The sequence below is a fragment of the Cyprinus carpio genome, chromosome A11 (genome assembly GCF_018340385.1).
Source record: "Cyprinus carpio isolate SPL01 chromosome A11, ASM1834038v1, whole genome shotgun sequence".
Classification (NCBI taxonomy): Eukaryota; Metazoa; Chordata; class Actinopteri; order Cypriniformes; family Cyprinidae; genus Cyprinus; species Cyprinus carpio.
The window spans coordinates 24,912,477-24,936,923 of NC_056582.1; the positions used below are offsets into that span (position 1 = coordinate 24,912,477).

The following is a 24,447-nucleotide window of genomic DNA, read 5'->3' on the forward strand; positions in this document are numbered from 1 at the left end:
CAGTAATTTATGTGTATTTATAATATTATTATTTTTTAATTGTGTATATTGATAGTTGTTTTAGGGCATTAAATTTGATTTATTTTTTTTATTTAGATATTATTTTTTGTTAGGATGATGTAAACTATTTACTCATTATGTTTAATTTTGACATTTTTTTTTTTATTTTCATTATTTTTATGTCACAGATTTCCGCCCCATGTTACCGTAAATTGATAATCTGTATTTTCATTGATTATTTAACTGCATTTTATTTTATTATATTATTTAACCGTTATAATTTTAAATTGATATTATTATTGTTTTATTTTATTTTACCTCCATTTATTGTATATTATTGATTTTATATTTTTTTTATTTTTTATTCTTATTTATATTTGTCAAATTTTTTTTTTTTTTATCAAATTTTTATGTTGTTAAAACTACAAGAACATTTTGAAAGAAGTTTGAGTTATTAGTAGACTATAATACCTGAAATAAAACAAACTGAAAATATAAATATTTTTAAAATTAAAAAAAAAAATACAAAAGCCCAGGAAAATGGGACTGACATTTCACAGAATCCCCCCCCCCCCCCCCACAATTGAAAACGAATAATTTTAGAATTCAAAATATAGATGAAAAACATAAAATTTAAATTTTTAAATGTTTCTTTGCAACAAGTTACTAACTGAAATAAAAGTAAAACTGAAATAAACTAAAACGAAAAACAAAAAAAAAAAAAAAAAAAAAAAAAAACCAAAAAAAAAAACAAAAAATAAAACAAAAATTAAAATAAAAACCGAATTGAAATAAAGTTGAAATAAAATGAAATATAAATAATAGACAAGAATGTACATTTTGAAATGTTGCCTTTGTAACATATTATGAATTAAGTAATTAATTAAATTAATATTTATATTTTAACAAATAATATAAATCTAATTTAAAAATAAAATGCAATTTACAAATAAAAATATAATTTAATAAATTGAATAAAAGATTCAATATTTAATTATATATATATATATATATATTATATATATATATATATATATATATATATATATATATATATATATATATATATATATATATGCATATATATATGCATGTATATATATGTGTGTGTGTGTGTGTGTCCTTTATTTGAAGATTTATATTTCCAAAATTACAAAAACAAAATGTATTATACATAATAAATTTAATTAATTTTAATGTTTTTAATAAATTATATTTTAATCCAAAAATATATATTTATTTATAACTGACATAAACATACATCACAAACATCAAAATCATCAAACTGATCAAAACAACCAAAAAAACCACAATACAAAACCCAAACACACGACTCTACACCTAATTTTATACTCAAACACAACCCCAAACTGAACAGACGCTTGTTGAAAACTCTTTACATTGACTGACAACAACATGTTCGAACCGGCCATCCCCAACACATATCTTCATATAAAAAAATACTGGAGAATGTTGTATATAAATCTTTTGAGTGGACTGTATGTCACTATTTTATCATAATTACCACACTAGCCAAAAAACTGGACCCAGCCTTCTGTGTAAGTCTCAAATTGGTGTTCAGACTGATGCTTTTCAACACAAAACAAGATACACAGAATCGGACAATGAGACACACACATCTTACCCTCCACATTACCAGCCGCACTCTTTTGAGCAAATAAGAGCAGAGGTAAATAAACAGAAGAACAGCAAGCATCAGCGCGTGTTAGAGGGAACGCCAGTATCTGATTCATGCTTGTAAACTTAAATAATGTGAAATCTTTGTGTATCCCGCATTATGTGTAGTGACTTTACAGAAAATGTGCTAGTTCAGGAAATAAACTGAGTTAATATGTTTCATTTGGTCATTTGTAAACTTAAATAATGTGTTAAATTAGTTAAATTTAACAGTTTTTTAATTTGGTACATTGTAAACTTAATAATGTGTGGTTATTCTTAGTACGCGAGATCCTAACAGATAATATTTAAAAAAATATAAGTTATATAAATCTATCCTATTTTTTTTAAATAATTAAAATGTAAAATTATAATTAAAAATAATTAAATTTTAAATAATATAAATATATGTTTTTGTGATACACACACAACACAAACACCACTCCCGCACAATTTTCATATAAACAAATAATATAATATCTACTATTATAATTTAAATAATGATAATATGGTATAATATAGGTCTATTATAGATATTATATATATATATATGATATATATAGTATATTTAAAATATAATTTCCATATAGATGATAACAAATTAATATTGGGATTGGCTTGGCTCCCTTTTTTTTTTTGTTTTTTTTTTAAAAAAAGATTTTATTAAAAAATGAAAAATAAAATTACAATAAAAATAAATACAATAAAATAATAAAATAAATTAAATAAATAAAATATGCACTAACTGTTCTTAAGTGCCATCATTAGTAATTATATAGTTATCTATGATATTCTATATATAATATATAGAATATATTATATATAAAATTTATTACTGTACATAATAATTAATAGCAGATAATGCCTTAGACACCAAAAAACATAAAATAAAAAGGCATCTTAAATTTCAGACAACTCACCACATTATGGGATGTTGGCTGTCTTCATCAGTATTTCCTCTTTATAAACATGTACGGGTGGTTGTTACCCAGGAGGCGTAGGACCGGTGGTTATCATCCAGTGCCGCGGTTGAGCTGAAGGGGGCGCCAGAGGGGACGCAGGCATAGTGATGACAGGGAACGCCGGCGTTCACGTCCCTCGCTGCGCGCGCGCTGGAGGGAGGGATCTCCGAGCCCCTCCCGCTTTCGCGCGAGAATCCCGGGAAAGTCCTGGGTCCAAACACCACTACCTCTGCCACTCAAGAGCTTTTTAAATCTTTTATTTAACAGTCCCCCCTATAGATAAACAGTACCTCTGTTGTATTTTACTCAATATCACTGTATTAATCAAATACGTCTGTATATTCTCACTTTTGCTCAAGGTGCTCCCGACAGGTGTTTTAGCAGACAGCGGCCGACTATGAGAGAAATGAAGAGTGAGATTGGAGAGTGAAAGCTGATTCACGCACTAACGAGTCTTAATGAAGAGCGGTTCTCACTGGAGGCTCTCCTGCGAGCTGGAGGACGAGCGGTCGGACTGCGCCAGAGACATGATGCTGTCGGAGCTCTTCAGGTTAGACTGGAGCGCCTTCTGATAGGTCAGTTCCAGCGCCTGAAACAGAAGCTCCGCCTCCTTACTGAAGTGGGCGTGGAAACCCCAGTAACATCTACAAAACAATCATTCAGATTACAGCTATCGTCAAAATCACCGCGTTATTAAAATGATGCACAACCTAATCAATGACCATATTGATATCAACCAGTACTTATGTTTATTTTATTAGCGTCAGACCAGTTAGGCTGATATTAGAGCTTATTTTTCTGATTAAATTTGTTTTTTGTTTTGTTTGTTATTAGTTCTAAACAGTTATCCATCAACAGTAACTATTCTACACCAGGGCTATCGCTCAGTAAAAGTAAAACCATATTAAAACATCGCATAACTTAAAATAAATCTCTCTCTCTCTCTCGCTCTCTCTCTCTAAATATATTTGGAAACAGAAGCTTCCCACTCTCCTTACTGAAGTGGGTGTGGAAACCCCAGTAACATCTACAAACAATCATTCAGGATTACAGCTATCGGCCAAAATCATCAGCTGCTTATTAAAATGATGCACAACCTAATCAATGACCATATTGATACTCAACTAGTACTTATGTTTATTTTATTAGCGCCAGACCACTAGGCTGATATTAGAGCTTATTTTTTCTGGATTATTTGTTTTATTGTTTTGTTTGTTTATTAGTTCTAAATATTACAACTTAAAAATAAATCTCTCTCTCTCTATATATATATATATACTGTATATATATATATATATATATATATATATATATATATATATATATATATATATATATATATATATATATATATATATATATATATATATATATATATATAAAATGCCAAGGAAACATTTATAACTTTTTAAGTTGAAGTACTAAAATAATTAAAATATAAACACAAATAAATATATGTATATAATATATACAATTATTTATATTTAAAAAATATTTAATAGACATTAACTGCATAGACACCACCAATACACAAATAAATAAAAAATAATATTTTTAAATAATATAAAAAATATATATATATTAAATTAAGTATGTGTGGGGGTGTGTGTGTGTAGATACACTTCACTTTCTTTTTTTCATTTCATACACAATAATTAAAACAAACAACTTCCCCATACACGGAACTGAATAATAAATTATTTAAAAAGTTTAATAAAATGATTAAAAACACAAAGCAAAAATTGTTAAAAACTTTTGGAGCTAAAAAGGAAAAACTGAAAACAAAAATAAAAACATTCAACATATGACAAAAACTACTGTAGTAAACATAACACAACATTACCAACTAAAACATAAAATCTATAGTCATATTAAAAAAACTATTAATAAAAATGACAAAACACACAACAAATGTACTAAAATGTTAACTAAAATTTTAATAAAAACACAAAACAAAAATAAAGACATTCATAATATATATATATATAAAATAATACTGAAATAACACTGACTGTAATATTTTAATGCCTGATTTTTTCCCCCAAATCAGCTCTTTGAGGTCTGCATTTCGGTTTTTTGCCCAGAGTAAAATGTCTATATCAGTGCAGAGATGATTTGGACATCAACAATCATGGTATAAATTCATTAAACACATAAAATACTCACTGTTCTAGCCGCATTGGATCTGGCCTCAGAGTCAGCATCTGTGAACTCTTTTCTTAATGGTTTCCATCAGGCACAGGGACGTGACTGAGGCAGACGAGAGGCACACACTGGAGGCGACATTCATACCCCCCCAGCAGAACACGAGCGGATCAATCAGTCACTGAAAAACAACTCTCACAGCCATTAATCGGGAAAGTGATGGCACGAAGCCCAGGTGACCTGCCATGACAAAAGTGCGGCTTCCTCAAGGACGTCAGCTGATTTGAGCGTGTTTGATGAGTCTCATTGTGGAGGCCTTTAAGAGACGGGATATGGACATAGACCTCTCCTGAGGATCGATCGTCATTGTAGGTTGTATCAGGTGTCTAAATGGGGCTGGGACAAGCAGCTTTCCATCTGCTCAAAGTCAAGAGTAAAGCTACAGCCATGGTAAAGAAACAGTTCACCTAAACCAAATACCTCAGTTCACGCCTGAGTAGATTAGGAGTGAGTTTGTTTCTTCTAAGGTTTGGATGAATGTGCATTGCATCACTGCTCTTGCAGTGAATGGGTGCCGTCAGAATGCAGAATCACAAACCGTGATAAAAACATCACAATAATCCAACACCACTCACAGCCATCAGTGTAATGTCTTGAGATAGACAAAACCTGAACACTAAGACATTTTTACTTTATGAATCAGCGTGAGAAAAGTGAGCACTAGATCAAGACTGTTTACAGCTAAATCAATCTAAAACAGTTAACTAATTATGTGGCATTACGGATGGACCGGATGTGTGGTGATATTTGTGCGTTTTCAGCTGTATGGACCTCTAATTCTGGACAGGCACCCATGTCACTGCAGAGCATCCATTGCTGATGACAACTGATGCAAATGCTGCAATTCTCCAAATCTGATAAGAAACAAACTCATCCTAATCTTGGATTGGAATTGAGGGTAAGTAAGTTTTTCAAGAAAGTTTCATTTTTGATCAAAGTAAACCAAAACTACCACTGAAAGTTTACTCCACTAAAAATATGTTTCAGTAGGTGAAAAAGGGGTCAACATCCATCATTTAACAAACAGGACTCAACAGCAAGAACCAGTTAATCTGGGATGATTGTCCGTTTAATGGAAAACAGTTCATCCAAATGATGCAGTGAAAATACTTACAAAGTTGTAGCTCAGTTAAATCAACTTAGAAAAAAAGACATGCAGTTCTACTAAATACTATGAATAAAAAAAAAACTCTTTTTTATATAACTGAAAAACATATATTTATTTGACTACGAAAATATAATTTCACTTTATTAGAGCCATCAGAGTGACACAAAAAAATTCACACACAATGAGTTATGGCTCAAATGAACCACTGTATCATTTGGATGAACAGGTTCAATAAACAGAATCATCTGAATGAACTGATTCACTATGATGAAATGGACTTTTGAACACTAGTAGAGGACGTTGCAGGACACGCGTGTTGTGAAGTCGGTAAGGGGTCACTTGATTGTGTCAGGACTTAAAACGCGCCAGATGACATTTGCTAACTGTAACCTGCATGGAAACGAGCAAACTAACGACTAGTATTTAAAACATTTCATTTTTGTGTTCCACTGAAGTGAGAGAGAGTCGTACAGAAGTTGGGATCTGACAGGGGTGGTGAATAAATGTGTGAATTTCTCACATTCTAGAGAATGTGTCTGCCAATCCTGAAGCAGAAGATCTAAAAAATCATAGCAGCGTCTGTAAGTCAAAGGAAACATTTCCTGTTAAGATCAGAGCGAATCAGATCAGAGAGGATGTGTTATTTCACGTGTGTGTGTGTGTGTGTGTGTGTGTGTGCAGCGTGCAGTGGTGATGTGTGTGTGATGCGTGTGTGTGTGCCTGTGTGTGTGTGTGCGTTGTGTGGTGTGTGTGTGTGTGCGTCTGTGGCTTGAGTGGTGTGTTGTGTGGTGCGCGTGTGTAAGTGTCATGTGAGTGGAGTGAGTGTGAGTCTGTGATGTGTGTGAGGTGTGTGTGCGTGATGCGTGCTGGTGTGTGTGTGTGTGAGTGTGTGTGACGTGTGTGTGGGTTGGTGACAACTGTGTGTGGTGTGCGTGTGTGTGTGAGTGTTGGGCGCGTGCGGTACTGGAGTGTGCGTGCGGCGGTGCGGTGCGTGTGATGTGAAGTGTGTGTTAGTGTGTGATTGAGTGTGTGAGTGAGTGTGCGTGTGTGAGGCGTGTGTGTGAGTGTTGTGTGGTGTGTGTGTGTGTGTGTGGTGTGGTGTGGGTGTGTGTTTTTATAGTGTGTGTGGGTGGGTGTGTGTGTGTGTGTGTTGTGTGTGTGTGTGTGTGTCTGTGAGTGTTGTGGGGTGTGTGTTTGTCAGTGAGTGACGTGGTGAGCGTGAGTGAGTGGAGTGTGTGTGTGTGTGTGGTCGTGGGTGTGGTGTGTGTGTGTCTGGAGTTGTGTCTGGGAAGTGACATGTGTGGTGTGGTGTGTGTGGGAGTGTCGTGAGTGAGTGAGGTGAGTGAGTGAGTGATGGCGTGTGTGTGTCTGTGAGTGTGGTTGGGAGTGTGCTGTGAGTGGGTGTGTCTGTGTGTGTGTGGTGTGTCAGTGAGTGAGTGAGTGAGTGAGTGACGTGAGTGATTTGAGTGTGTGTGAGTGTGGTGGTGTGTGTGTGTGTGGGTGTGTGTGTGACGTGTAAAAATAAGTGGCATGTAATAATATGGGGTGTGTGAGCATGTGTTGTACAACACCCACACACTGTGTGTGTTCATGCAATATGTGAGTCATGTCCTGTGTGTAGTGTGGTGTCAGGAGTGAGTGGAAGTGTGAGTGAGTGGTGAGGTGACGTGGAGGGTGGACGTGTAGTGTGTGAGCGTGTGTGTAAATGTGTGGGTGTACATGTGGTATGTACGTCTGGAGTCTAGTCTGTCCGTGTGGGTCTGGGTGTGTGTGGCACCACAGTGAGTGAGTGATACACAGTGATGTGAGAGTAGAAGTGAGTGTGTGTGTGTGATATTTTAAGGTATTTGTATTTCTGGTAGTAACAACTGTGTCATACAAGTTGGCTGTGAGTACTGCTCTTAATCTGTGGTTGTGTGTGTCTCCTCAGTGACCAAGTGAACAGACTGAAGCTTTTTTGCGCTCCACAGCACATAATGTCTGATGTAAAAACTGATGTATGTGACAGTATCAGTGAATGTGAATATTGTGTGTGAAAATCACTCGATGTTCTGTGTGCTGTGTGTGTTTTGTGAGTTTTTTTTTGTTTGTGGAAAGTGTGGTTGGTCTGGTTTGTGTCAAGTTGTGTTGATCGTGGGTGGGCTGGTGAGCGTTGTGTGTGTCGTGGCTGACTGCGTGTCATACGTGTACTTCAGCTGCTTTTAACTTGGTGTGTGTGTGAAGTGTGTGTGTGTGTGTGTGTGTAGTGGTGTTGTTGTGTTGTGGGTGTGGTTGTTGTTTTTTTAATTGTAAGTGTCTAGGTGCGTTTATTTCATAGGGGGCTTTATTTTAGCGCTGTGTGTGTGTGGGTTGTAGTTCAGTTAAGGGTTCGTTGGGGTGTGTCTTGTCGATGCTTTGTGTGCAACTTGAGGTGTGGGGGGTGTGATGTGTTGGTTGTTTGGGTGGAGGCATGTGCGTGTGTGGCATGTCTCACGTTATAACACTCAATGCATTTAGAAGTGAGTTGCGGGTCAGCGATACATGAGCCGTGGATAATTCGTAAGTCTGTGAAGAGAAACTATCTATCGACAGAGTGTTACTTACAACAACACACCCATAGCTTCAGATATGAATTGAATCCATGCTATCCAGAAACATCTGGGTGTTGTGGCGCGCGTGCGGGCTTTAATGCTGTGAGAAATATAAATATGTATATTCTATACATCAAACGTTGTAGCCAATATTCATGCATATATAATTACAGAAATTATATTATTATAGTCTGTGTTATGTGTGTAATATATGGTTTGTCAACACTTGTGTGTGTGGTTCAATTTGTGTGTGTGGTGTGGGTACATTATATGATATAAAAAATGATAATTATAGCATAATGCCTAATTACTAGCATCAATAATCAACACACCTCACTATTGGTATCGTCACTCGGTCACCTCTAAATAATATACCTCTAAATAATCTATGGATTTTATGTATAACGTAATATATAAAAAAAAAAGATAGATAAAAGTTATAATAGATTGGAATCAAACACTTAAAAACTTCCAGTAAATAAATATATATGAAATTACATATTAAATAATGAAAATACATGTATATGTACTATTAATATGAAATAGTCTATTGTATAAATATATAGTAATTAATTCCCACACACAGATAAACACACACATACATCAATAAAAATATTGACTAATATTATATGTTTATAGTCATCTTAATATTTTATCATTAAAATACAAATCAACTTCATCCAAATATTCCACTGTAATCTTGTTTAATACAGCGGGGAGTCATTCTCCGTAGAGACAAACACACAGAACTGAAGTTGCGCTCCCCAATCATCATAATTCGCATGTAAAAGCATGATTAGCAACATGCATCTATCATGTATGGAGGATGATTACCAAGTGAAATAGCATGTGCTATCATGGTTCCCAGGCTATGACTAGCATCAGACATCACACTTAACTAGCATGATTAACAATCTTACGACCATGTGCTGCCGGTTCATGATAACATTCCTCAGCTGTCACTTGCTAGCGTGATTAGCAAGTTCAGAACAGTGAGCTGCCCCATATAAAGGTTTTCTAGCCTTAATGTGGCTGTGTGTATGGTGTGTGTTACATGTTTTTCTAAGCCTGTGTTATCAAGTGTGGTGTGGCATGTGTGTAGCATGTGTCTTGTGGTGTGATTAGCAAGTTACAGCATGTGGCTAGCATGTGTGGTGTGCTAAACCAGCTACAACCAGTTATTGCAGTAATGAGACAGCGAAAAAAAAAACGCCTAAGACCAGTGTGACCAGCTAAAACATGGCCAACCACTTTAAAACCAGTCGTGTTGGTGGACGCAGGTTCAGCTGAAGGTTGCCTATGAGGTTCTCGGAAGCGGTTGCCGATGATAAAATTAGGTGCCCAACTGTCTAACGACAGTTTGTGCCTGAAGAGACAATCAGAGAGTCATCACTAACTCGTACTCCTGAGAACACAGCAAATAGTTCAAAACCTTTTGAGCGGTCCAACTTTAACCATGCTGCTTCTAAGCTCCCTCATTTTAGTCATTAAGCAATCTGCCATGATCCTTGCAGCAGAATAATGCATGAAATGGGACAGCAATGTGTGCAATTGTTGAAGGATATTATAAACGGCATCAATTCCGGATGCCAAACGATCTGCTCTATATCTCAAAAATATCTGTCGGAGATGTGGTCTGTCTGTCTGTATTGTCTGTATCTGGATTTAGTCACAAAACTAATTTTTTCCCTCACCCTAGTGGGGATCCAGCCTCGCGCAAATATTCTTTATATCGCAGGTCTTTGGTAAACAACAATGAGCGGCCAAGTCCACTCCGTAACTGCTGCGAAAAACCATATATATCACTCGCACCGCCACAGCATATCTTCAAATATGAACCCTTCTTTAAAATATTTTAATGAACACCATACAAATTATATAAATACTCCAAAGCCTAAAAAACACACCCTATAAATACTTGATCGATGTAGTATATGACCACTTTGATTCATACTTTACAAAAAAACATGACAAAGTAGGACGTTTATCATATCTGAAAGGGAAGTGTGTTGATTCTGAAAAAATGGGATTGTTATGGAAAAATAATTAGTTTGTTTAAAATCTCACATACTACGAGATTTTTCTCTAACAATTCTGACGGAACAAACAAATTTTATCAGAATTTTTTGTATAACTCAGACATTATGGAAATATTATAAACAAATCTCTTAGATTCAACTCAGAATTATGATCCATATCAACTCAGAATGAGATATAACGCAGAAGTGAGATATTAGCTCAGAATTGAGATAGAAACTCACAATTGTTGATCTAAACATCAGCAAATGAGCATGTTGCTAGCTCAGAATTAGAGACTATAAACTGCAAGCAGATTATGAATATCAACTCAGAGGTTGTTTGATAGTCATGACTCCAGAATGATTAGATATAGATAGCCGGATGCTAGCATGATAAGCAAGTTACATGAATGGTGCCCAGAAGAACTCCCAAGTTATAGCATGGTTCTAGCTGTTAGAATGACTAGATACAACTCAGCATGAGATACCTAACTCAGCAATTGAGAGATGGTTGTCAGAATGTTCTAGAGCGCATTATCAACTTACTAGAATGTGAATATAGTTTTAGAATGATTGCAGATATACTAGACGCAGTGCATTTGAAGATATAAACTCAGCTAAAACCGTGGATTCAGTATGAAACTAAACTCAGAAACCGGTTAAGACAGTATAAACTCAGAATTATGACAGGGCATATCACCACTTAAACCCAGTGTTTTTGAGATATAAACGCAGAGATGTTGATATGAACTCAGTGACTATGGTGAATGGCGCCATCTGTCTACGGGTGATATATCATGCTCACTATGAGCCTAGACCACTCTCTGCTCCATACATATGCACAGCATATCTTACAACGCAGGAATTGTTCAACGATTAAACTCCAGAAACCACTAAACTGATGATTCTGTTCATTAAACTCAGAATTATGAGCACACACTCAGCAAGTCCTCATCCAACTAGGTGAACGTGATGATAAACGCGAATTAGAGATAAACTCAGAATTATGAGATATCAACTCAGAATTGAGATATAGAACGCAGAATTATGAGATATCAACTCAGAATTGAGATATAACCGCAGATTGAGATATTACTCAGATTGAGATACAAATCAGAATTTATGAGATATCAACTCAAATTGAGATATAATCAGATTGAGATACAAACTCAGAATTTGAGATACAAACTCAGAATTGAAGATATAAACTCAGAATTGAGATACAGAATCAATGTGTGAGATATAACTCAGAATGAGGAGATAAAACTCAGAATTGAGATATAAACGCAGAAGTGAGATATTAATCCGAATCACGAATTGAGATACAAACTCAGACTTGAGGAAGAACAAAACTCAGAATTGAGAGTATAAACTCAGAATTGAGATATTTACAAAACTCCGATAACTTGAGATATAAATCAGAAGAATTGAGATAATAAACTCAGGAATGGAGATATAAACTCAGAAGTGGGATCAAACTAACTCCGACCTGGGACAAAACTCAGAATTGAGATGAAGTAAACGCAGATTGACATATAACCAAACTACTCAGAAATGGGTATATTAAACGCCGAATTGAGACTATAAACTCAGAAAGATGAGATATACAACTCAGAATTGCGAGATATAAACTAAGATTCTGAGATAAACTCAGGAGATTGAGATATCATCTCAAATTTGAGATATAATCTCAGAATTGAGATATAAAACGCAGATTGCGAGATACAAATCTCAGAATTGCGAGATATAAACTCAGAATTATGAGATATAAAGTGCGGCAGACTTGAGATAATAACCTCAGAAGATGAGATATAAACTCAGAATTATAAACCATTTTAAACAGCAGACATTTTATTCTTTTATAAATGTGAAATCACTCACTGCAGCCACACGCTGTTCCCAATCGTGTTTGTCGTCCAGAGGGAATCTCGGGATCTTGTTTATGAGTCCTCAAGCGCTCGAGCCGAGAGGGTTGAGTAAATCGTGAAAAACACAGCAGATATCAAACTCACTGAAAAACTGGCATCTGTCCCAGAGATTTCCTACTGAAAACACACTGAGATCCAGAGTCCACACTGACACGCCATATTACAGAAGACTGGATGTTCATCATGAGGGCAGTGGTTGATTGATCATGAGATGATGATTTAGATGCAGTTTGGGGTCAGTAAGATTTTTTTTTTAATGTTTCTAAATGAAGTCTTGATCAGAAATACAGTAAAAATTGTGTAGCTGTTTTCAATGTGAATATCTCTTAAAATGTAATTTATTTCTGTGATCAAAGTGGAATTTTCAGCATCATTACTCCAGTCTTCAGTGTCACATGATCCTTCAGAAATCACCTGGATTGCTGCTTCATGAATTCACGCAAGTTTTGGGGAAAGTACACACATATTTGGTGATGCAAAAACTGATCTTTGTTTCTCTTTTTTTTCTTTTTTTGTGGATTTGCTTGATGAATTAGAAGGTTAAAAAAACAGCACTTTATTTGAAAATAGAACAAAGTCCCTACAATGTGTTCCATGCTACAAATGCTCACCTGTACGCGCGGGCACATCTTTCAAGAGGCACGGATGAAGTCTCTTCCATCCGACCGCCACCGGCACCAGAGCTCTCCTTACCTGAGACAACAATCAACAAGTCCAGAGGGTTTTAACTTTTTTTTATATTTGTAAAATATTTTTATATATTTTATATTTAATATGTTATTATAATCCAAATTAAAATATATAATTCACGATTAATATATAAAATCGCATGTTTATACTTATTTTATTTGTATATATCTTTTTTTAAATATATACTCTCCATTTTCCACTTGACACTGCCTAAATAGCAAGGGCCGCTTTCTTAAGGTGACTGAAACCCTGCAACTGCAGGTTGTCCAGCATAAGACCAAAAAGGGACGACCCTTTTTCAGCCACTGAAATGAGACGCTGTTCCGTGTCAACCTGTGATTTATAGGAAAACTGCAGCTGTACAACATGGACACACTTCAATCAAGTCCCCCAAAAAGAAGGCCCACGCAAGACCAAATGCTACGACGAAGAACCAGGCAGGATAATGCGAGAGACTCTCAATGGGGAAATCGGTTCAGCACGGCAGCTGGAATTGCGCATCAGTTCAGTGCTGAAGAGGGGTAAAGGTTGCAGTTTTCACCTGAGGCTCTTGGAGCTGGATGCAGATCTCGGCAATGCGCACGGATCCTGTACTCGGCAACCGATGAATCTCCTTTAGAGGACGACGAGGAAAGACCTCCCATCCACTGGATTCTTCATCATCCATGTTTTCTTATCTGAGGAATGGACAGAGAAAAACACGTATGTAATGCTCTATATAGTATATTATAATAAATATAGATCTATATTATATTAGATATACATCCTTCTGTCATTTTAGTTATTAATATTTATAATATAACTTTTAGATTTATAAAAACATTCAAAGTTTAATAATTAAATCTGGTAACAATCTAATAACATTTTATATTATTTGAATTCATTTATAAATATATTTATATATTATTATTAGATAATTATTTAAATAGGGTGTTGTTATTATTTAATCACACTTATAATATATATTTATATAAAATTATTAGATATGATAGATATTGATTATATATTTTGCAACAACAAATCCTAAAAATTTTATATAGAAAAAATGGTCCCAACTGTGTTTTTTTTTGATCACAGCACATATATATTACCAGTTTGTGTTTTTTATTGTATCATTATGTTATTTCAAATTAAGTTAGGTTTTAATCAGTACACTATTTACATTTGTGTTATTTTATTTTCGCCTTTGTTTTAAATGAATAATTAATTAACAACAATGCTTTTAAGTAGGCTTCCATTTCAGTAGCGTGTATATAACTTACAGGTTTTGCACACAAAAGTTAAATTCAGATCTTAGCATATGTAAACGAAACATGTAATACATAATGAGTCGGGGAGGGCTGTAAAACCGGCAGATGTTCATCTGAACATCCTGACATTACGCTGCACCTACAGGACTTCATGGAAGAGCATCAGATCTGCAGTATGTGTGTGAATCTGAAAAGGACGTCACCTCCTTCACGCAGCAGCTCAGGAAACCCCGGCAGAGCCCGCTCACAGAAGCAAACCAGCACCAAAATCTGCCAGACCACGCGATCAATCCGGTGCATGGAATTATTTATACACACACACACACACACACACACACACCCCGACCTTATTCATCATGCATTAGTGTCTACACCTCTCTCCCACAATCCACGCTCCGAACTACTCCAGAAACCTCCGGGGAAACGAACAAACGTTCATCCAGACATCCAAACGCATCTACAAACATCTATTTTATTTAACTATTAAAAAACAGACTCAAAACCTTCTCTGACCCCTAAAAGAGAACTTAAAACATTATCTACTCAATATATGATCATTCTTACAATCAAAAACACCCTCAAAATGTCATTTCAGAAGACAATTTGTCTGCAAACACACTTTTGTAAACATATTCTTGTTTTTACACTGACAAAATGACATTTTCTGTCCCCTAACCCTCACAAACAATATGCATATTTACGTTAATATATTATTTTACAGTTTATTTAAGCATTTCTATTGAACGTTTCCGTAATGCAGGTTTGTGAGGACATTGGTGCCCAACAAGGATGAATAATTAATTAATTTAATATATGAGAACAAAATAATTCTAGAAGATATACTTATTATTATAATGGTTCATCTAAAACATATAACATTTCAAATTTTAAGTAAGACTAATAAAAAACTTGCAACTAATTTTATTGGGTCCCCTGTTGTATAAAATTTAAAAAAAGGGGGGGGGCTAAATTAAAATCTCTGTATTTAAACTTTTAAACCAGCAATAAAATAAAAATTAAATAGAGAAGGCCAAGTTACGGAGAACACTTGGGGCGTGCCCTAAATGAATCAAGTAATTTTTATTGGAATAAAATCATAAAAACAAAATTAATTATTTTGTTAACTATAAAAAAGTAAATATCAAAATATAATTTAATTATAGTACTTTAACAGAACTTCAAAAACACCTATATTTAAAAACAAAAAGCATTTAAAAAAAAAAATAGAGCAGTCAAGGTAAAATGATGGCAGGAACAGACTAAGTAGATAATGCAATCTTTTGTCTACAAAACACAATTCTCTCGATTTTATTACACTGAGAAAACTACATTTTTCCTGGTCCTCTATAAAACCTGCACAAAGCATTATTGTTTCAATTGAACAAAGTTCCACAAGGTTTTGAGGACAATAAATGACGAATCACAGCGATCAGATTTCAGAAAGACAGAGGCAGAGAGACAGACAGATGTGAGCCGCTATCATTCGAGAAACAACAGAGACGCTCGTCCCCTCCTGACCTACAGTTCCTTCGAGAAAGAAACAACAGACGCATACATCAGAAAAACATACAGATGCCACGTCTCTGTCTGTCTGTCTGTCTCGTCCCTTTGCTCATGCAGAGCTCAGACAGAGACGCTTACAGGAGCAGATCCTCCGGCACACCAGCTTCCTCAACATATCGAGCGCTCTTTCCCACGCCTGCCTCATTCTGACACAGCCTCCAGCGGCAACAACTCGACCCATCCATGCATCCGTGTGTGTTGGTGTGTGGTGTGTGTGTGTGGTGTGGAAAATGGAGCATGCCTGGGATGAGCTCCTACGAATGAAGCCACGCCCAACATCACCTGGGTGGAGGACGGGCCAGGGTAGTAAGGAGGAGCCTCTACACAAAGGCTGTGTTCAGAATGGAATGGCTAGCCGTACAGCTCACTAAATTGCACACTGCATGCTGGTAGTAGTCAGAATGTGTTGTGAACCAGTATGCCAGTATGTCACATGACCCCACTTTATTGGATGTTTAATTCAGTGAGTGGCGGTCAGTTATTTCATAATACCAATGCAACAATTTAAATTATTACTCAGTTTAACAAAATAAAATATTTCTTTAAATCTTATTATTTATTAATTATATATATTTATTATATTTTAATATAAAACAAATTCTAAATAAAAATATATATAAATAATACGAATAATTTGTTGCGAAAATCCCAAACGTTTATGGTCAATTTTTGTGTAAAATAAAAATAAAACAAAAAGAAATAACTAAAATAAGACAGATTTAAAATGTCTTATTTATAAAATTAAAAGCATAAAAAAAAATAGGGAGAGAAGGCGAGTCAAAAGGATGGAAGTGGTCGAATTATATTTTATAATTATATTTTTTCATTTTTGGTGTAAAATGTATCAAAAACTATACATAAACGAAATTTAAATTATTTAATATGGTCTTAAAAAATAAACGAAAATATTAAAAATAAAAATGATAAAAGGGCAAGTCAAAAGGAAGGTGGTCGATTTAATAAGTCAAGACTAATTAATAATAATAATAATAATAATTTATGATTATCATTATTTTATGTATTAATAGTAATGCATATATAATGTATGAAATATCATATATATATGCTATATCTATATATATATAAGATATATATATAGATAGATTAAATACAAAAAAATAACAACAACAATAAAATATAAAAAGTAATTAAAAAGTTAATATAAAAAGAATGGAGGTGGTCTACTTATAAATAATATTAAAATAAGTTCAAATAATAAAAATAATAATAAACATATTTTAAATGAAGAAATATATAACAATAAACAATAAACAAATAATCAAATAAAGTTAAACAAAAAGTTAATTAAAAATTTTGCTGTAAAATGTCTAAGATATAAGAATAATATTTAAATTTAAATAAACAAATAAAGATTTTTTTAAAAAAAATAAAATATGTAAGAACTGAAACCACTAACGGTTCGGATTGGGCTGACATCGTCCTCTAGAGAGGCGTGGTTTGAAACGCTACTCTAATGGGTATCAGAAAGGCTCAGGGAGGATAAATTAGTATAATTTTTTAAAAATTATAATTATTATTATTAGCAGTAGATAGTTCTCACACATGCCTACAGATCTAAAATCATTTACACTCTGAATTTGAACTAATGAGCGACAAAAGAGGGAGATATTAAATATTACTGGTGACATCAGTACCTGGATTGATTAATCAGATCAACGGCTCATTCCGAAAACACACACACTACAAAGATATATCATTCCTATCTAAGGTTTTTTTTTTAAAAATCTATAACAGAATGAACCACTTTTGTCTCGGATTCAATATTTATAATCCTTTACTGCGTCAAACAACATATTAAACCAAAAAAAAAAAAAAAATAATCACAAATGAAAAATAATAAAAATCCAAAAAAAAAAAAAAAACAAAAAAAAAAAAAAAGATTATTTTAAGAATATTTAATTCATTCATGGTCAATCATTTAAGAGATATTGATAATAAGAAACCAGATCATTTAGGAACATTGATCATTATTTGACCAGCAGGGTGGCAAGTACAATTAAAACTAATGAGGCGTGCTAGTTCTGTGATTACAGAAAATCTTTTGATGCTGATCCTGTACGAATTATAAATAGAAAGTGAATTCCAAAATTAGCTAAAAAACACCAGCCATATACAAATATTTTAAATCAAATAAAAACATGCAATATGTTGTAATATTTATATGGATTGTTGCACTATTTTTATTGTCACTTTAAGTTGATATGTCTTATGTGAGTCTTTAAACTTTCAATAACAAATACATAAATAAGATTAAAAAAAATCAAAATGACAAATTAACAACACAAGAAGAGCAATAATATGAGTAAACTATGATCATCTCCGCATGCAATACACAGACTGATCAGACAGATCTGGTCCTGATGCTGTGATTTAGGACCACAAAACCCTTAAAAACTGATCAAACCTGTCTGAAACCAAGGAGCTAAAATGTGGGCTTTAAAACAGATGGAAATACGCTGTGTGCCTGTAATAGATTTTCATCTAGCTCTATGAGTGCACTCTAATAAATCCTCATTAAGGACCGACATGAGAGGACTGTGAGAGAAAACCACAACGTTCTACTCAATCCAAAACGCACAAGCCCAGCTTTTCAACTATCTGTGGTGTAGCCTCACAGAAAACTGAGGGGAAGGTCAAATATTTCGATAGAATATACAAGAAGATCTATATATATAGAACTCGCTAAAATAAGTTTGTGGAATGCATTGGGACGTTTCATAATACACTTTTGATGACAGGAGACAAACGCAATAAAACAGTTTGGTTTAAAAGAAAATACAAGGTCAAATACGGCACTGGGGATATTTTTTAAGAGAGTAACTTTAATGTTGGCTATAATAATTACCGGTGTGTTAAAAGTACAATTAATATAACAGTAATGAATATTAACTGAAACTGATCTGCAATGGACACGTGTGTTTTAGAGCTGCTTCAGAACTGTTTCATCACCATTGTGATTCATTTTACAACATTAATCCATGTTTATTTTCCTGTTTATTAAACTGTGAAGGTATTATCTGAGTGTTTTATTAGGGCCAATATGAGAGAGGAAAATGAAATCAAATCACTGGACTAATTCAAATCTAAGTTTAATATCTGACGAATTACCTAGTGGACGTACGTTCATAACCATTGCAGTTTCACGAAATCTCATGTTATGTATTATCTCTAATTGGAAAATATATATTTTAGAATTTATTTTTTATTTTTTTTAGAATTAAATGTTAATAATTTGCTGTGTTGTTTTTTTTTATTATTATTATTTTTTATTACGTCTGGTATTTTATTTAGCCCCTATTATTTTTTGATTTTTTCAACTTCTTTCCATGTACAGAAATTTTTTACAGTGTGTTTTAAAGCAGGCTAAAATTAGGTTCCTTCTTCAAACCCGTTCCAGAATTAAATTAAGTTTAGGAATCCGGTGTAGCTCACAGAAATCTTCATTAAAAACGAATTAGATGAAATTAATAAACACAACCTTACACAACCAAACACAAAACCATAAAATCTGCTCTGAATCACACAGAAGAAATCTTCGACAGACCAGGTGAGGAGGATGCTTAGAAACACAGCGATTACCTGCAACCAAACACCAAGCCCAGAGAAGTCTGTAATTGCTTAGCTCCACACAGAGAAACTGAGAAGGGGAAGGTCAAATATATAAATATAATCAGAAGAAATCTTACTCTAGACTCCTAAATACAGTTTTGTGGGTACGTTAGGACATTTTCATGCATAGCACTTGCAGTAACCAGGAGAAAACTCCAATAAAACAGTTGTATAAAAAGAAAATAAAGTTCATATAGCACTGGAACATTTTTAAAGGTAAATATAAGTAATATAATAATTGCACAGAGTTTAAAAGGGTACAATTAATATAGTAATGAATAGGAGCTAGAACTGATCTGACGTGAACACTTGTATTTTTAGGGCTGCTTCAAAGGCTATTTCACAATTGATTCATTTTACAATTGTACTGACACCCTGTTGTATTATACTGTTTGTATTATGTGTGAGTGTATTAGGCCAATGTAGAGAGGTGAAATGAAATGTGTTTCCTGTAATAATTCAATCTTTTTTACCTGCTCGGCTGAATTCTTACCAACCATTGCAGTTTCTGACCATCTGGTAGCTATTATCTCTAGCCAAATATATATATATATATATATTTTTTTTTTAGCCTTAATGTATGCGTTTGCTGTAATATTTTTTATCATTTTTACAAATTATTTTTATATATGACCTTATTTTATTTATTTTATTTTTTTGATTTTTTTTAAGATTTTTTTTACTTTATTTCCAAACGTTGAAAAAAAATCTAAAAGAAATTCCTGCATAATCTATAAATAAAAAAATAGCGAACATCTTACATTAAAAAGAATTTGAGGCTAAATCTGTAGATTATCCTAAAAAAAGTACATTAATAATGAGAAAAACTGGGTAGTCCTAAATGCATCTTTATTTATTAATGCTTTAACATAATTTCTCATCACTTCGTTTGATTTTGAACAGATCACGTAGATTTGCTCTGTATCTGCGTGTAATGTGCAGATGTACAGTTCATTAATACATTTAAACAGCGCGATCTTTCCGCCACTCGCCTTTAGAGGCGAGGCACGGCATCTTCCTGTTTTTCCTCCAAATTGTTTCTCTAATGCTGCGCCAAGAGTGTTTTACGTAGGGTGGCGGGGAGCTAGACTACATTAAAGGTGAAAAAATGTCTATTTAGGCCGTGCATCAATCCAAGCTACTTCATTTTGTTGCAATGTGTGTATTGATGTGTGTAATAATGTGTGTGTGTGTGTGTGTGCCTGTAGGCTGCTGATCCTCAAGGCATCACACACTTTCCTCTTTGTGAAACACACACCGAGGGAAATCCCTTCTCGTTTCTCCATCAAACCTGCGCTTTCAGGCAAGGTTATTCAAGCGCCTTTTAAACCTCTTTATATTTATTAAAATAAGAAACTAATGGAATGAAAGGTTTATTTTCTATTTCAAATAGAAGAGTACATAATGGAATCAAAGCGGGCCGAGCAGCTATTTTTCCAATTAGAAACAGAAAGCTCAGGGAGCGCTGTTATTTCACTTTCAAATAAACTGCTTGCTGGAACTCTCCTAAAGCTACTCATTAACGCTGAAGATCTTAATGGTATTTTGTAAAGTAGAAATCCCTAGGAATTTTATAAATGGAATTATTACACTTGTTAGGTAGTTTTCGATTTGGATAATAGAAAACTAATGGAATCGAAGTCTTCCACCAGTTTATTTCGATATTTGATAAATAGCTCTTTTCTAATGGAATAAAATATTTTGAACGCGAAATTTCATTGAAGTTTTACAGTAAATATGAAACTAATGGAAAAACTAATGGATCAATTTGACATAGAAACTAATGGAATAAAATACTTAAAGATGCTTGAATTTAAAATAAAAAACTAATGGAGATAAAGTTGCTATTTCAATTTGGGAATATAGGGAAACTAATGGAAATAAAATATTTAAAGATGTTTTCCCAGATTTGATAGAAACTAATGTAATAAAACTACGTTCCACAGCTGTGTGAGTTTGAAATAGAAACTAATGGAAGTAACAATCCCTTTAAAGATGCTTGGGAATTTTCATTAGAATACTCATGAATAAAGGATTTCAATTTGGAAATAAAAACTAAATGGAATAAAAAGATGTAAAAGCTTATTCTCTGTAAACTTAACTGATGGAATAAAGCTATTTCAGAGATTTGGCCATAGGGAGACTAAGTAGGATAAATTAGCAGGCTATTTTAATTTTAAAATGAAATAATGGAGATAAGAGATTATTTCTACTTAAAGCTAATTACAAAAAGCTACAGTGCACCAAAGCTATTTCAATTTAAAATAGAAACTATGAATAAAGGTTTATTTTGCAATTTTGAAATAGAAGAAACATAATGGGAATAAACTACTAAAGCTATTTTTCCAATTAAAATAGAAACTCAGGGAATAAAGTTATTTCCTTTGAAATAAAAATAATGGAACTTATAAATCTACTTTTAAAGCTATTCAAGGTTTTAAAATAGAAAAAATGAAACTAAATGGAATTATAAAGGTTAGGTTCACGATTTTGAGAGTAAAACTAATGGAATAACAAGTTATTTCAATTTGAGGCGTAGAAACTAATGGAATAAAATGCACCCAAAGCTATTTCAATTTTAAAGAAGTAGAAACTAATGGGGGAATAAAAAGTTATATTCAAATTTGAAGCTAAAACTAATGGGAATAAAATGCACTTAAAAACTATTTCAATTTAAAATAGAAACTAATGGGAGATAAAGTTGCTATTTCAATTTGGAAATAAAACTCAATAGAAATAAAACACTTCAATATGTTTTCCCAGTTTAACAATAGAAACTAATGGGAATAAAACTGCGTTCCACAGATGTTTAGATTTGAAATCGAAACCAATGGATTAACAATCCCTTTAAAGCTATTTGAATTTAAATTAGAAACTAATGGAATAAAGACACACAAGAACAGTTCAGCTGAATGAGGAAGTTTATCCTCTTTAACTTAATGTTGTTCTGCTGTTTTGATTTTACAATCAGGTACAACAATCATTTCTCCAATATTTATACTGATAAACTGAACATTAACTGCATGCTTTCAGCTGATTTCTATTGAACACAGCTATGTGTGTACTGAATATGTTCTAGATTTGTGTTGGATGTTATCTTTGGAATAGAAATATGGATATTGTATTTGTACACATCATTTTTTTTCTCTCTTATTTCAGTATATGTCATCAAACCAGCGAGCTGATCCAGTAGGAGTGCTGACGGTTTCGCGTAAACATGACTGAAGACCAGAGAAAATAAAAACACAAACAGATTCAATTGAGCGAGTCATTTAAACCGAAACCAATCATACAAACTCAAAACCTCGACCACTAACATCAAGCTAAACACAATCAAAAAACAAAAACAAAACAAAACTAGCCTCTCGAATATGATACACTCCAACATCACCTCTAACCATTTTAATCAGATCGGAAGTCGTCTAGATCAACTTTGAGTAAAGAACATTAAGGTTTAAAGGCTCCCCTCCAACGGACTCGCGCATCTGATTCGATCGGAACTGTCTAGATCCCTTTGATACAGAAAGCTAAGGTTTAGAGCCAGATTTTTGTTTATGTCTGTGTATATTATTGTTTTGCCGCCCAGCCAGGCTTAATTAAGTTATATTTTCTATCTACCAGTCCTTGGTTATCTCTAACAATACACACGACTCCACATCCACTTAATAACAGACCCGACCATCTCTCGTCCTATTGGCAAAGTATCATGAAACTTCTTAAATCCACGGTTCTCTGTTGTCTGTGGCGCCTATTATCACCCACTCTACACCCTCCCCCATCCGCTGGAAGTTCACTTCTCTTCTCTATGAACGAGTCCAAAACCAGCCGACTAACACTTCAAATATTTAAATTATATTATCACTATCCAGCCATACGCTTTGTTTGTGACAAATTTGGCTGACTTTCTGCGCTGGACATATTCCTATTTAAAGAGAGCAACTAGTTTAATTTAACAGTAGACTATTTAAATATCTCAAATAAAAATTAAACTTACATAAAAAAAAAAAAAATATTCTCCAAATAACATATAAATATTCCACAATATATTTAAAATATCTAAAAAAAAAAATAAAATATAATTAAAAAAAATGTAATATAGAATCATTTACTGTAAACATGACATAATGTTAAGAATATATCGCATTTAGTGCAGGGTTTATCAGTTTAACTTTTCACACACATCTGAACAATATTCGCAATCAACCATCCTCTTGCAAATTATACAAAAGCTATTCATTTTATTTTACACCTTTTTATCCTGTGCATTTTATTTTGCACTTTATATAAATGTTAGTCACAAAAGCAAAAACAGACATCTGATCGCTAGTGAACGACGTGAAAACAGAGCCTCAGATGAATGCGAGAGCAGCTAAATCCTGAGAAAAAAGGCTGAACTGAGTCTGAGCCTCGGCTCACAAACTACACAAAACAAAAGCGCACACAACGAAGCTCGAATAAGAACAGCATTGAAATGCGTCACAAGGGCCGAAGCTTTCAAGCCATCGGGACCATTCGGCAAACTATTAAAACTGAAAGAAACGCTCGCTCGCGACAGCTCAGTACGATCCAGATAGAAGACGAAAGCACGTTGACACACCTTGATCCCTTCGAGCTTAACATGGCGACCATCATCAGTAACGATGCAACGATGATCTTACCGTCCACATGCTGTCTATGACCCGGCTTGAAGAGTCTGCTGTGGTGACTCTCACAGAGACTGAACACAACACCCACACCGCAGAGGACCTCCCCTCTTTAATGACCTCACGAGCGCATTTAAAGGAACAGTCACAGCGACGAACGAAACAATCTGATGATATTTTCTGAATGCTGATCATTAAATGTT

At 33.9% G+C, this 24,447-nt stretch overlaps 1 protein-coding gene across 1 annotated transcript in view; it reads right to left on the bottom strand.

The window, feature by feature from the left end:
- The window catches only part of LOC109081099 (CLIP-associating protein 1-like), a 58,302-nt gene that overhangs the window by 29,001 nt on the left and 4,854 nt on the right, over positions 1–24,447 (bottom strand). Inside the window, 8 exon segments of the mRNA XM_042766990.1 lie at positions 1,531–1,589; positions 2,666–2,868; positions 2,988–3,034; positions 3,116–3,283; positions 13,080–13,161; positions 13,407–13,515; positions 13,700–13,830; positions 24,260–24,354. Of these exon segments, the coding sequence (XP_042622924.1) occupies positions 1,531–1,589; positions 2,666–2,868; positions 2,988–3,034; positions 3,116–3,283; positions 13,080–13,161; positions 13,407–13,515; positions 13,700–13,830; positions 24,260–24,354 (894 nt within the window).